This window comes from Panthera onca, chromosome B4, assembly GCF_046562875.1.
Source record: "Panthera onca isolate mPanOnc1 chromosome B4, mPanOnc1 haplotype 2, whole genome shotgun sequence".
In the NCBI taxonomy this organism is placed as follows: Eukaryota; Metazoa; Chordata; class Mammalia; order Carnivora; family Felidae; genus Panthera; species Panthera onca.
This window is the reverse complement of record NC_138345.1, coordinates 58,000,209-58,015,629: the sequence shown is the minus strand read 5'-3', so window position 1 is coordinate 58,015,629 and position 15,421 is coordinate 58,000,209. Positions and strand designations below refer to the sequence as shown.

The 15,421-nt window shown below is 36.8% G+C and overlaps 1 protein-coding gene across 1 annotated transcript in view; it reads right to left on the bottom strand.

Moving 5' to 3' along the window:
- Positions 1-6,892, bottom strand: part of LOC144616993 (inositol 1,4,5-triphosphate receptor associated 2-like) — a 44,264-nt gene extending 37,372 nt beyond the window's left edge. Inside the window, exon 1 of the mRNA XM_078450530.1 lies at positions 6,322-6,892. Within this exon, the coding sequence (XP_078306656.1) occupies positions 6,322-6,892 (571 nt within the window). The remainder of the gene's footprint in view (positions 1-6,321) is intronic.
- Between the last annotated feature and the right edge of the window lie 8,529 nt (positions 6,893-15,421).

Sequence of the window (15,421 nt, the reverse complement as noted above, 5' to 3'; positions counted from 1 at the left end):
AATAGTCATCCTTATTCCCAAATTAGGTTGCATCCATCACACAAACAACTACACAAGCACCACACATAAACCATTTCCCTTTCTCTCACAATAAAAAGCACAGATGACTTAAGGAGCACTACCAAATATTTCAGCAGATAATTTTCAACTTACCTCTGCATTTTGTGTCACATGCATGAAAAATACTTGTGAGTAACTCTTCACAAGTCCTCTTAGTGCTGTAGGTTACATCTTTCTTGACATTATCGTTTCCTAGTTTCCATCCTATTAGGAGAAAGTTTGCAAATCCAGGTGTTTTCTGTGCTATTTTGTTTTAATTTTAACAGAAGAGACAAATTTAAATAGCAGTCTACAATACTGGTTGACTTGCATAGACAAAGCAAAAATTGATCTTGAACGTTTCATTATCAATTAAAAGAAAAAACGAGTAAGTTGTGTTCAAATAGAAAAGAGAAAGAAGGATTTGAGTTTTTGCCTGTAATATTAAAGGCATTCTGTGAAAAAGTAGTGTAACACAAATAGAAATATTTTATTCTTAATGTTTATCTTGAAAGAGAGCAAGAGCAAGCAGGGAAAGGGCAGAGAGAAAGAGCAAGAGAGAAAGAATCCCAGGCTCTGATAGTGCAGAGCCCGATGTGGGGCTTGAACTCATGAAACATGAGATCACAACTGGAGCTGAAACAAAGAGTTGGGCGCTTAACCGACTAAACCACCCAGGTGCCCCATAAGTAGAAATATTTAATATTTTTTTTAATGTTTATTTATTTTTGAGAGAGACAGAGCATGAGTGGGGGGAGGGGCAGAGAGACAGAGAGAGACAGACAGACAGACAGACAGACAGACAGAATATGAAGCAGGCTCCAGGCTCTGAGCTGCCAGCACAGAGCCTGATGCGGGGCCCGAACCGACAGACTCCAAGATCATGACCTGAGCCAAAATTGGTCGCTTAACCAACTGAGCCAGCCAGGCGCCCCTAAGTAGAAATATTTTAAAGACAGATAGAGGGAGAGCAAAAATTAGCTATACAGAAAACATGTCATCTTATATTATTTTGCTTTCTCACACCTAACATATACGGGATTCTGCAAGCAACTGCTAAGTAGAGTTCCTGAAATTTGCATTAAAATTGGCCTGCAAAATTTACATTCTCTTTTGGCTCACCTTACTGGTTCTACATGCTCTTATATGTTTTAGTCCTACACACACACACACACACACACACACTTAAAATGGTAGTTTTTAGCAAGGCATCTGGGAACTTTATGAATTTTAACTCCCCTATATCTATGTATTTCCATTGTAACGTTCTAATTTTTCCAGAGAAAGTTTGTTTTCAGGTCAGTAGAGAAATACCAATGATTATGATTATAAATACAATCTGAAATTTCTATCAGGTTTTAATTAAAAGCATAGAAAATACTTACATTTCACATGCAAGATTTTCTTTTAAGAGAGGGGGAAAAAAAAGGGTAAGTCTTGCTAGAAGGTGGGAGAGTAGGATCCTGAGCTCACTTCCTCCCACAGACACAGCAAGGTGACAATTACAGTTGACCCTTGAACAACATGGGTCCACTTATATGTGGATTTTTAAAAATAGATATAGCACCAAAAAATATAGTACAATACTGTAAATGTATCTTCTCCTTATGATATCTTTAGCAACATTTTTCTCTAGCTTATTTTATTAGAAGAATATAGTATATGATACATATAACATACAAAATATACATTAATCAACCTTTTATGTTATTGGTAATGACTTGAGATACTGGCAGAGATCTTCCACAGCTAAAAGCATAAAAAGAAGGCCATCTTGAGAAGAGCAGGAGAGGGAGAGACACAGTAAAGAATCAAACCCCTGGTGTGGCACCAACCCATAATGAGGAGGTACAGGACAGGTGTGGAGTTCCTCCCTGAGAAGCTAGGGGATCAAGCCCCAAATCGGGCACCCTGGGTCCTAGGGACCTGTGTAGTGAAAACAATACTAAGTAGCAATACTTAGACAAAATACACTTTAAAACAAAGCCTGTAACAAGAAACAAGGAAGGGTATTACTAATTAAAAAGGGATAAGTCCAACAAGAGAATATAACAATTATAAATATCTATTCTCCCAATATAGGGCACCTAAATACATAAAACAACTATTAATAGACAAAGGAAGACATTGATGGTAACACAGTAATAGCATGGGACTTTAGCACCTCACTTATCAATGGATAGGTCATCCATACAGAAAAGTAATAAGGAAACAGCTTTAAATGACACATTATACCAGATGGAGTTAACAGATACAGAACATTCCATTCAAAAACAACAAAATACACATTCAAGTGCACATGGAATATTTTCCAAATTATATCTCATTAGGCCATGAAAGAAGTCCCAGTAAATTTAAGAAGACTGTATATCAAGTATATTTTTCAACCACAGAGCTATAAGTGTAGAAATCAATTACCAGGGGAAAAAAATGGAAAAAACGCAAATACTTGGAGACTAAACAACATGCTACTAACATCCTATGGGTCAATAAGGAAGTCAAAGAAGAAATCGAACAGTACCTGGAGACAAATGAAATTGGAAACAATATCTTTGTTGGTTCAAAATCTTTGGGACTTAGCAAAAACAGTTCTAAGAAGGAAGTTTATGGCAATACAGGCCTACTTCAAGAAAGAAAAATGTCAAACAATCTAACTTTACACCTAAAGGAATTAGAAAAAAAAAAAAAAAAGCCCAAAGGTAGAAGAAAGGAAATAATAAAGAGGAGAGGGAAAATAAATGAAATAGAGACTGGAAAAAAAAAAAAAAAAAAAACAATAGAAAAGATGAAACTAAGAGCTAAAATCTTTGAAAACATTAACAAAATTGATGAACTTTTAGCCAGACTTATCCAAAAAAAAAAAAAAAGAGAGAAAGAAGACTCAGATAAAATCAGAAACAAAATAGAAGTTACATCTGATACCACAGAAATACAAAGAATTATAGGAGACTACTACAAAATATTGTATACCAGCAAATTGAACAACCTAGAAAAAATAGATAAATTTCTAGAAACTTACAATCTCCCAAAACTGACAGGAAGAAATAGAAAATCTGAACAGACCACTTATTAATGAAATTGAGCCAGTAGTCAAAAGCTCCCAACAAACAAAAGTCCAGGAGCAGGTAGCTTCACAGTTGAATTCTACCAAACATAAAGATTTAATATCTATTCTTCTCATATTCCAAAAAAAAAAAAATAAATAAAGCTTCCAGTTCATTCTACGAGGCCAGTATTACCCTAACACCAAAATCAAAGACACTACAAAAAAGGAAACTACAGACTAATATTTTTGATGAACATAGATGCAAAATCCTCAACAAAATATTAGCAAAATGAAGTCAATAGTATGTTAAAAGGACCATTCACCACAATCAAGTGGGATTTATTTCATGGATGATTCTATATGCACCTATCAATCCACGTGATACACCACATTAACAAAATGAAGGATAAAAACCGTATGATTATTTCAATAGATGCAGGAAAAGCATTTGACAAAGTACAAAATCCATTCATGATAAAAACGTCAACAAAGTAGGGTTAGTAGGTTTAGAGGGAACATATCTCAACATAGTTAAGGCCTTATATGAAAAACCCACAGCTAACATTAGACTCAGTGGTGAAAAATTGAGTCTTAGAACTTTTCCTCTAAGATCAGGAACAAGACAAGGATGTCTATTCTCACCACTTTTATTCAATATAGTACTGGAAGTTCTAGCCACAGTCATCAGATAAGAAAAATAAAAGGCATCCAGATCGGTAAGGAAAAAAGTAAAACTGTCACTATTTCCAGATGACATCATACTATATACAGAAAACCCTAAAGACTACAGCAAAAACTCTTAGAAGTATAAATGAATTTAGTAAAGTCTCAGGATACAAAATCAACATACAGAAATCTGTTGCATTTCTATATACTAATACTAATAACAAAATAACAGAAAGAGAAATTAACAACCCAATTCACAGTTGTATCAAAAAAAAAAAAAAAAAATCCCTGGGAATAAATTTAACCAGAGGGGACATACCTGTAGTCTGAAAACTATAAGACATTGATCAAAGAAATTAAAAGCAATACCAATAAATGGAAAGATACACCATCCTCATGGATTATAAGAGTTAATATTGTTAAAATGTGCATACTACCCAATGAAATTCTGTAGATCTAGTGCAATCTCTCAAAATACTACTAATATTTTTCAAAGAACAAAAACAACAAATACTAAAATTTGTATGGAACCACAAGAGACCCCAAATAGTTCATGCAATCTTGAAAAAGAAGAACAAAGCTGGAGATACCCCAATTCTAGATTTCAAACTATCCTACAAAAGCTACAATAATCAAACCAGTATGGTACTGGCACAAAAACAGACACAGAGATCAATAGGACAGAAATGAAAGCCCAGAAATAAACCCAGACTTATATGGTCAATTAATATATAAAAAAGAGATAATAATACATAATAGGAAAAAGATAATCTCTTCAAGAAATGATACTGGGAAAACTGGACAACTATATGCAAAAAAAAAAAAAAAAAAAAAAGAACTACAGCACTTCCTTACATCAGACACGAAAATAAACTTAAAGTGGATTAAGCATCAAATGTAAATGCTGAAACCATAAAAGTCCTAAAAGAAAACACAGGCAGTAAACACTTGGACACTGACCTTAGCAATATTTTTCTGAATCTTTCTCCTCAGGATATGGAAACAAAATCAGATGTAAAGTATTGGGACCATGGCAAACTAAAAAGCTTTTGCACAGCTTAGAAAACTATCAACAAATGAAAAGGCAACATATTGAATGGGAGAAGATATTTGCAAATGATATATCCAATAAGAAGTTAATATCCAAAATATGTAAATAACTGAACTCCAAAAAACCAAATAATCCAATTAAAAAATGGTGAGAGGAACTGTTCCCAAAGATGATTCCCATCAATATGGCCAATGGACTCATGAAAAGATGCTTGACATCACTAATCATCAGCGATATACAAATCGAAACCACAATGAGATGTCACCTCACATCAGTCAGAATGGCTGATATCAAAAAGTCAAGAATAACAATTGCTGGGGAGGATGTGGAGAAAAGGGAGCTCTCATGAGCTGTTGGTAGGATTATAAACTGACACAGCCACTATGGAAAATAGTATGGAGTTTCCTCAAAAAATTAAAAATGGAAATAACTAATAATTGCACTTCTGGGTATTTATGCAAAGAAAACAAAACATTAAGTTGAAAAGATATATGCATGCCTATGTTTATCGCAGCATTATTTACAATGGCCAAGATATGAAAGCAATGTAAGTGTCTTCTGATAAATGATAAAGGAGATGTGGTGTGTGGATATAATATATATATGTATATATATATATGTATATGTGTGTGTGCGTGTGTGTATATGTGTGTGTGTGTATATATATATACATATATATATATGTATATATATATCCAATAGAATATTACTCAGCCATAAAAAAGAATAAAATATTGCCATTCAGGATAACACGGATGGACCTAGAAGGTATTATGTTAGGTGAACTAAGTCAAAGACAACACCCATATACTTTCACTTAAGTGTGGAATCTAAAAAACCAAATAGGGAGCACCTGGGTGACTCAGCTGGTTGAGTGACTCTTGATTTCGGCTCAGGTCATAATCTCAGACCTGAGTTAGAGCCTGGGTTAGAGCCTCTCATTGGTCTCTGTGCTGGCAGTGTGGAGCCTGCTTGGGATTCTCTCTCCCTCTCTTTGCCCCTCCTGCCCTCCCTCTTTCAAGATAATAAGCTTTAGAAAAAGTTAAAAAAAAAAAAAAAAAAAGGAAATAGACTTAAAAAAATACAGAAAACAAATTAGTGATTGCCAGAGGGGAGATAGATGACAGGATAGGTGAAGTGGATTAAGAGGTACAAACTTTTAGTTCTAAAATAAATCATGGGGATGAAAAGTACAGCATAGGAAATATAGACAATAATATTGTAATAACTTTTCATGGTGACAGATGTTAACTACACTTATGAGGAGCATTTAATATATAATTGTTGAATCACTATGTTGTACATCTGAAATTAATAGGTCAACCATATATCAATTAAAACAAACTTTTTTAAAAAAAATAATTTAAAAAAAAAGAAAAAAAGAAAAGCATACTTTAAAACGGAAAGATGGATGCTTCCATCCAGGTTTTAATCATGTGGGTTGGGTAGCTCAGGTGTTCAGAAAGTGATATGCTTATTCCTTTATTGGAAGAACAAACATTAAAAGATGAATATTTACCAGCTTCGTTTAGAGATAAGTTTTTCCCCACTGAATCCTGAGAAGTAAAGCATTCAGAGCGCTTTTCAGAGGTTGAATCAAAGTCAAGTATTAAGGCACTTAAGTTATTTTCACTAGAGTAGTTATTCAAATCCTTGTTAGAGAAGGGCTCCCCTTTCCTGGTCTGTGATACCAAAGATGTGTAATGCTGAGAGCTCTGTGATCTTGGCCTTGAGAGGTTTTCTGAACTTGTGAAGGGAACAGAGTGTGTTGCATTCTCAGGAGAGCCGAGAGGAGAAACGGTTAGGGTTCTTGGAGACGTTATTTGAGGATATGAAATGAAGGCATCGTCTTTCTCAGAATGTGAGAAACGGTTGTTGGGCCAGGGAATAGCAGCAGCCATTTTCGTCAGGACCTCTTCAAAATCTTTCTTGAAGTTAGTCTGTGGACCGTCAAAACGGCTAGATCGGTATTTGATAATCTGTTGAATCGGATCTGAAATCTCTTCTCTCTTTTGGATGGCTCTGATTTTTCTGCAAATGCTTTCCACTGGGTTATGTCGCTTGTCGGTTACCTTTCTTGCAGAGGCCATTGTTGACCTTCCTCCAATTATGCAGATGAAGTGACTAAAGTGCAGGTAAAAGTAGACATGTTTTGTTTTGTTTTAAGTTAGCATTGTCCTAACAATAATTTAGCAGTGCTATTTATTCCTAAATCAGCTTTGGAGGGATTAAGATGTCTTTATGGAAAACAGTTCAAAGGTTCCTCAAAAAGTTAAAAATAGAACTGCCCTGCAATCCATCAATTACAGTACTGGGTATTCACCAAAGGATACAAAAATACAGATTCAAAGGGGTACATGTACCCCGATGTTTACAGCAGCATTATCAAGGATAGCCAAACTATGGAAAGAGCCCAAATGTCCATCCACTGAAGAATGGATAAAGAAGATGTGGCAGATATTTATATAATAGATTACTCAGCCATCAAAAAGAATGAAATCTGGCCATTTGCAATAATGTGAATGGAGCTGGAGTGTATTATGCTTAGCGAAATAAGTCCATCAGAGAAAGATCATATGATTTCACTCATATGTGGAATTTATGAAACAAAACATATGAACAGAGGGGAAAGAAAAAAAGAGAGAGAGGAAAGCAAACCACAAGAGACTCTTTACAATAGAGAAAAAAAAGACTGGGGGTTGATGGAAGGGAGGTGAGGGGGGGATGGGCTAAATGGGTGATGGGTCTTAAGGAGGACACTTGTGATAAGCACTGGGTATTATACATAAGTGATGAATCACTAAATTCTACTCCTGAAACCAATATTATATATTTTTTTCTTTAAATTCAGGTTAGTCAACATATAGTATATCTTTAAACAATTGGTTTAAACAACTTTCCATGTGTTTAACTTTGGCACTCAAATTCTTAGAAAATAACAACAGCTAACAAACATAAAGTACTTACCACCTGCCAGGTTTCGTACTAAATTCTTTATATGTATAAACGCATTTCATTCTCAAAGCCACCCTATGAGGTAAACATTACTATTATCTCCATTTTCCAGCAAAGACAGAGTAAGAGACAAACCCAAATTCACCCCAGATAGGTGCTGGAGCTCAGATTTGAACCCAGGCATCCTGCTCCAGAGGCTAGACTCCTAACCATACAGCTTTACATTTACAGTATGTCACATATGATGGTGAGGCTGCAGACAGCTCACATTTGAGTACTTGTCCTGGTTCTCATCTGTCACGAACTTACAAAATATGCCCTATATTGGCCATTTCACATGTATCTAAACTTCCCAGAAACCTGTCAGATGTGGAAATATTCCTTTTACATGTAACAAAACAGAGGCTCAAAGAGGTCGAGTAGCTTGCTAATAATTACATCTCTAAGATTTGAACCAAGAAGGTGTCTGACTCCAGCATAATTTTCTTTAATGGCAAGATATAGGATTAAAAAAAAAAAAAAAAAGCATGATCTCACTTCTTATAAGATAGTAATTAGGGAATTTGAAAATAAATCCAAAATTTTGCCTAAAGCTGGCAAAATTTAAATTGATCTAGGTCAAGAGTTACCATAGTTTGAATAGTTACAAAGAGCTGGTTACAGAGAGTTTGAACGTGATGATTTTTAGAACCTTAAAAAGATTTCCATTCATGGATCTCTTTTTAAAAATACCCTCATAGAAAATGAACAAAAGGTACAGAAATTTTAAGAAGAACTATAATTGGAAAGGGTATTTTAGAAAGACTGGTATTTAGAAGAAGACACTCAAAAATCCTCACCATCTGGCTTCATTTTACTTCAAGATGACAGACACCTGCTGCAGCCAATGAGGCTCCTACAAGTAGAATCCTTTACTATTTAAGGTAATGATCATCTTTGATCTTTAAACTTAACAAACCTTTGAACTTAACAATAGCCTCCTTTCTGTATATTCAAGGGTGATCTTTCAATGCCAGACCCAAATGCCAAAAAATTTCTCTGTGGAAATTCTGGATTCAGGGTATGCTCACTGGACTCTACTTTCTGATCTCTCCCAGGCTTTATAATAATTGCCCTTTATGTTTGTCATTTAATTACATTTTATCCTCTCTCCTTGGATTGTTTAAACTGTGTATGCATAGGGCACCTGTGGGGTTCAGTTGGTTAAGCCTCTGACTTCGGCTCAGGTCATGATCTCACAGTTCACTCTTCGAGCCCCATGTTGGGCTCTGTACCGACAGCTCAGAGCCTGGACCCTGCTTCGGATTCTGTGTCTCCATCTCTCTCTGCCCCTCCCCTGCTCGTTTTTAGTCTCTCTCTCTCACAAATAAACAAACATTTAAAAAAATGACATGATAAATTATATCAAAATTTTTAAAAAATAAACTGTATGCCTGTTTCCTCAAAACACTTATAATTCTTGTATTCAAAAACCATGATGCTATTCTTTTCTAGATACACAGTACATTTTTGTTGGCATCACTGATAATCCAGTCATAAATCACACACACAATTACCAGGCTTGTGGACTGGTACCCTAGCTGCTCTTTTGACCCTCAACTACTCACAGCTACCACTTTCTCTGGATAATTTCCCCTGGCTGCTCATTGCTTAACTGGGAGGTTGGAAGTGATGTAGAGGGAATGACAGAAGAGAATTCACCTGTGCACACACATGCTTTGAATCTACAGCTAACTGGGGCACCTGGGTGGCTCAGTCGTTTAAACTTCCAACTTAGGCTCAGGTCACCATCTCACGGTTCATGGGTTCCAGCCCCACACACCCTGTGCTGACAGCTCACTGACCTACAGCCTGCTTCTGATTCTGTCTCCCTCTCTCTGTCCCTCCCCCACTCATGCTCTGTCTCTGTCTCTCAAAAAACAAACATTAAAAATTTTTAAAAAGGGGGGTGGGGCACCTGGGTGGCTCAGTCAGTTGAGCGTCCGACTTCGGCTCAGGTCATGATCTCATAGTTCATGAGTTCAAGCCCTGCATCGGGCTATGTGCTGACAACTCAGAGCCTGGAGCCTGCTTCAGATTCTGTGTCTCCCTCTCTTTCTGTGCCGCTCCCCCATTCACTCTGTGTCTCTCTGTCTCAAAAATAAATAAAAACATTAAAGAAAAAAAATAAATCTACAGCTGTGGTGAGGACACAGCAGGAGCCATCTGATTTCCTTGAGTCAAGTAAAGAGTCTTATAAGACTGATTAAGTATCTGTCAATATTCTCAATATGAAATGACTGTGCTTCCCTTCAAGAGCTAGAGAATGGAAGCAAAGGTTGGATATGCAGCTAATAAAAAGCCTAAAACTGGAACCTCAAACTCTCAGATCCTGTCTACCCTCCTTGTTGAACACTGAGGCGGGAAGTTGTTCAAGCCACAATGAAGGGCTTTGCCTTGTGGGCATTTGCGACTATTCCAGATTAATGTTCCTAGCATTTCTACTTGTTTTTCTAAGGCATTTTTCTCCTTTTACCATCTGTTTCCTAAACTCCCATGACTCACCTAAGTGACCTCCACTCCGTGGTTTATAAACTAAATCTTATAAAGAGTACACTTAAGACCCTGGCTCTTCATGAGCTAACGAACGTTCACAACACCAACTTGTTTTGCTTTTTTTAATATAAAGCAGAACATTTGAATTCAATAAGTAAGATGTGATAAAGATTTCAAAATTTGGGCTACCTCCTCCATATATGGCCTGGAAACATCTCCAGTCTGTCCTGTCCAAACCTCTTTTTTAGTTCTAGATCTCAATAGAAAAGATTAGCTGCAATCTGCTGTAATACTTAAAAATACAAGTCTAACTTGTGCAATAACTCTTTTTGAAAACATACTAACTGCAAATTAAAAACTGAAAGTTAATTATACTTGCAGGATTGGTTACTTGGAGGTCTCTCTTTTAAAAGCAATTTCTTCTTTATCTGTTTTAGCAGACTGAATATTTACAGTGGATGGTACACTTGTAGAAATCCCAATGGCAAAAAGTGTTTTTCCCAAGTTTATTATTTTTAGTAATCTCTAAACCCAGTGTGGGGCTCTAACTTACAACCCTGAGATCAAGGGTCACATGCTCCTCCATCTGAACCATCCAGGTGCCCCAAGAAGTACTTTTGTTTTTAAATTCTCTGAATCTCAGCTGCACTCCCTCTCTCATCACTCATTCCTTTAGGCATTCAACCAATATTTATCAAGTACCTGAAAAGTGCTAATACCTCTGCTCCAAAGAGTATCTGCTCTGCTAAAACCTGTAGTCTTGGGGCGCCTGGGTGGCGTAGTCGGTTAAGCGTCCGACTTCAGCCAGGTCACGATCTCGCGGTCCGTGAGTTCGAGCCCCGCGTCAGGCTCTGGGCTGATGGCTCGGAGCCTGGAGCCTGTTTCCGATTCTGTGTCTCCCTCTCTCTCTGCCCCTCCCCCGTTCATGCTCTGTCTCTCTCTGTCCCAAAAATAAAATAAAATAAAATAAAAAAAAACGTTAAAAAAAAAAAAAAAAAACCTGTAGTCTGCAGGAGGTACAGACATGAACAAGTAAGCTACTGGGAATGCCAGATTAAATCCAGGATGCCCAAGAAAATTTGAATTTCAGATAAACAATGGTTATTTTTTTAGTATGTCACAAAAGTTGCACAGGAAAAATACTGAAAAATTATCTGAAATTCAAATTTCACTGAGCATTTGTATTTTTATTGGATAAATCTAGCAACCCTAAAACCCACAGATAAATATATAATTACACACTGGGAAAGAAAAGTGCCAGGGCTGTGGGAGCATATTCTAGGGGGTTATCCTAGTTTGGAAGTAAGGATGGAGAAATTGGTGGGCATCTATTATGTATCACACACTGTGCATCATGCTATACATATTGTTTGCTAAGTCCATGGTTATAGACAGAAAACTGGGACCACAAATCTGCTACAGGAATTCTCATTTGGATCCATATTAGCTCAGTGTAAAATCACGTTAGAGATTATCCAAACCAATTATTTCCCTTATTTTATTTATTTCTCATATTGATTGAACTATACCTCATTATTCTTATTTCTAGAATCTGAGCCCATTATTATTATTGCCTGAATTGCCAATAGTAAAAGCTCTTGAATCAACACTTTTTACCATCTCCCTGGTCCAAAGCCTCAGAGGCTTTGGAAACATTTATAAAACAAGTGTTATTTGCTTCTTACCTAAAGTAAGTTTACTCACTATGTATCTAATATCACCAGTGATTTAAATGTTCAATGTTAACCTGTAGGCATTTACATTCTTTGAGCCTTACAGAAATCTTCCACATTTGTTCTGACTTCCTAAAGGAATCTTCAATAGGTTAGAATAAATTCACTATTTACGTAAAGTATATAGAATATTTCATGTTCTTTGGGAATTGACAAACATAAGGGCATAATTTGTATTTTTCAATATCAATATTCTTTAATCACTAGGAAGTAGTTGAATTTCTTTGCAAAGAAAGATTTATATAGACATACTAAAGTAGCATCTTTGGGAAAAGATTTCAGGGTGATTCAAAAGCTCTTTAGAGAGCCTTCTGAATCTTACTTAAAAAAGATTATGTTGACAATATAATTATCTTTCCTTTACCAACCATTTAAATATTTTCTCCCTTTACTAACAATTATTTCTTGAATATTAAGCTTCCAAATTTTAGATCAGGGAGGCATATTTTAATAATCATTCAATACTTGATTATGAAATTCAGGCAAATATTTCATCCAAGTCCCAGTTGGTGATTTAATTAATGCAAAAGCCTTAAGTAATGTATGTAAAAATTTTTAAAATATCCATGTGTATTTGTAGATGAACAATAAACTCCTTTTGCCAAAAAAGCCCTTCACTAACAGATGCCAGTAAACCCTTCATGGAAACAGAAGAAACATCTGTTCACTGAGATGCTCCCAGGAAAGTCATCTTTAGCGGGCCGAGTGGGAGGGCAGAGCATAGTTTTCTATTTAACCAGTAAACTTCATATTTGCCAGATAACACTGTTTTTAGTCTGTGACTAATATTTAATGTAATAAATAATAAAACTTACTTTTTCCTGTCCTAAGATAGGTGACAGCAGCTGTTAATCAAAATGATTTGCAAACCACAAATCCCAGATTTAGTAAACGCTCCGGAGTCTCATCTGCAAACCTGTTTGATTACTAATAAATGCAAGCTGGCATAGAATGGGACTCTCCCCTCCCACCATTCACTTAACCCAGTTATATTAAGCTCTTTGGCTGGTCACACCAAACTTATTATAAACATCTCATACTGGAACAATTCCTGAAATAGCATAGTCACACATATGCTTCTGAAACAGCACTGTGTTCTTCTGTTTCAGTTCTTATTATGTGAAGTCTGGTTTTCTTCTCAGAGACTAGGAGAAGACCTAAAGTAAATATCTAACTGCAAGAATTCAGGTGCTCCCATGTTCTTGGGGTCTACAAAAGCACATAATCATTTTCCACTAATACACATTGAAAATTACTAAGGCTGGAAATGACAATTTAGGACTTTAGGAGTCCAAAAGTCCCTTTAAAAACAATTCTGGGAGTTGCCTATGGTGAAAGCAACATTTCTGGGGAACCTAGCTTTATCATAAGCATATTGAGTTGGGGAGTGAGGAGAAGTCAGAGGCTACCCATGGAATGGCTTTTCCCTGTTGAGAACAGGACTTCTGGACCTCAGATGACAATAGCCAGCATCCACCAAAGTTTAGTTACTCACTTGGGGGAAAACTCACCACCTTATTTTCACTTTACCAGCACTCCAAGAGCCATCTTCTGAAAACTGGGACTAGAGAGCGGAGGTCTGTGTGATCAAGTAATTGGGTGGAGCTAAATTCCACCAGTGATATGGAGCCAGCAGAGAGACTACAGCTGGAGAAGAGGGAAGCCAATGATTGGCTGCACCTGCCTCACTGGTCCTCTCCAAGATTTTGAGAGGGAGGTTGAGGAAAGACATAGGAGGAAGGAGGACCGCTGATTTGCCGGTATTGATGCCACTTTGGTGCACTCCCTACCACAGTGCTAACAAGAAAATGAAGATCACCCATAATATACTCTCTATAGAAGTATATAGAAGAAGGAAAAGTCACTTTTTAAGTTAAATTTCATACATATCTGTTGGGCCAAGTGCTTTATGGTTTCTAAAACACTAATGCTGTTAATCATTACATCTTTTGGGAACCATATATGGTTTGGGGGACACAGTATATGGACTATACAAAGTGCAATAATTAAGCAAAAAGTACAGGAGTGTTACATTAAACTCCATGAGAGGTCAGGATGGGGGAGGTCAGTGTGGGCTGAGAAGAGTTTTTGAAGTAGGTGAGACATAAATTGGGCTTTAAATAGTACACTATTGTTGGCAGATAGGGGCTTGGACAAACCTGTGAGGTGGGGAGACTAAGCTTGCTGCTTAGCAGCACTGGGTAAACAGATACAACCGTGAGGTAGGTGGGAGGTTGTGGATAGTGAAAACATGTAAGTCTACGTAGGTAAGATACAGGCAGATTCAGAAATGAATGACATTTTTTGGCAATGTTATTTGCCATCCAAGAAAGTAATATTCGGTGGCAGGGGGGTGGGGGGGACACACATCTTAAAAACAAAACAAACAAAAACACAAACCAGAATCAGAGTTCCAAACATACAACCTGAAGCATCATAACTGGAACATTTTGTTCTCAAACTGGCAGTTTTGCTTATACTCCCTGGGGCTTGGCTAGCCAGACCACTTCAGTTCCTAATCACATGCTTCACAGACTTGAGCCCTGGTGATTTCCTACTGCTCTTCTATTTTCTCTCTTCATCACTCAGACTCGGGTGTTCTGAAAATCTATTTTTGGAATATATATGCTCCTGTTCCTGTGGGTTATCATTTCTGTCCCCAGATGAGAGGGAAGGGAAGTGTAGTAGTTCCAAGTTGGAGCTCTGGATTCAAATAACCTGAGTTCAAATCCCAGCTCTCCCCAATTAGTTCTGTGTCCTCTGACTAATTACTTAACTCTGTGTTTCAGTCTTTATCCAGAAAATCAATATTATGAATGACCCCTTGGGTTTGCTGCAGGGACTAAATGAGATAACACATGGATGATGCACTTTCTGAAACCTCTTTAATTTATTCAGGTATTAAATGTACTCTTACAGCACAAAATAGTGCCCAGAAAGAATTAATTAACGCGTTCCTTTTACTGACTTGCTCTGTTTAATTTCCCATGAAGTGAACTATTATAACATCTATGCTTGTGATCTTCTTATCAATCCACAGATACCGAAACTAGCAACACCCAGAGAGATTTCCCTCCTAGTCATAAAGGAAGCCAATGGTGGAGCCAGAAATAATATTAAAATTCTGAATCCACTAGACCATATCACCTGTCTGGCAAATTATACTCTTACTTCCTCCTCCAGATGAGTGTATTACACTGATGTTTCTCAAAGTAGTGAAAGGAATAGCCTGAACGATAAATTCCAATGGATGTGCAATGAATTCAATGCACATGTTATTCCATTATTTATTTATTGTTTGCCTCATATGATTCTAACAGGATGTGCTCATACTGTGCTCTCTGCCCCTGGACAGCACAAGATGGTGACTCCTGTACCTGCCCTCAGGCAGCTAGA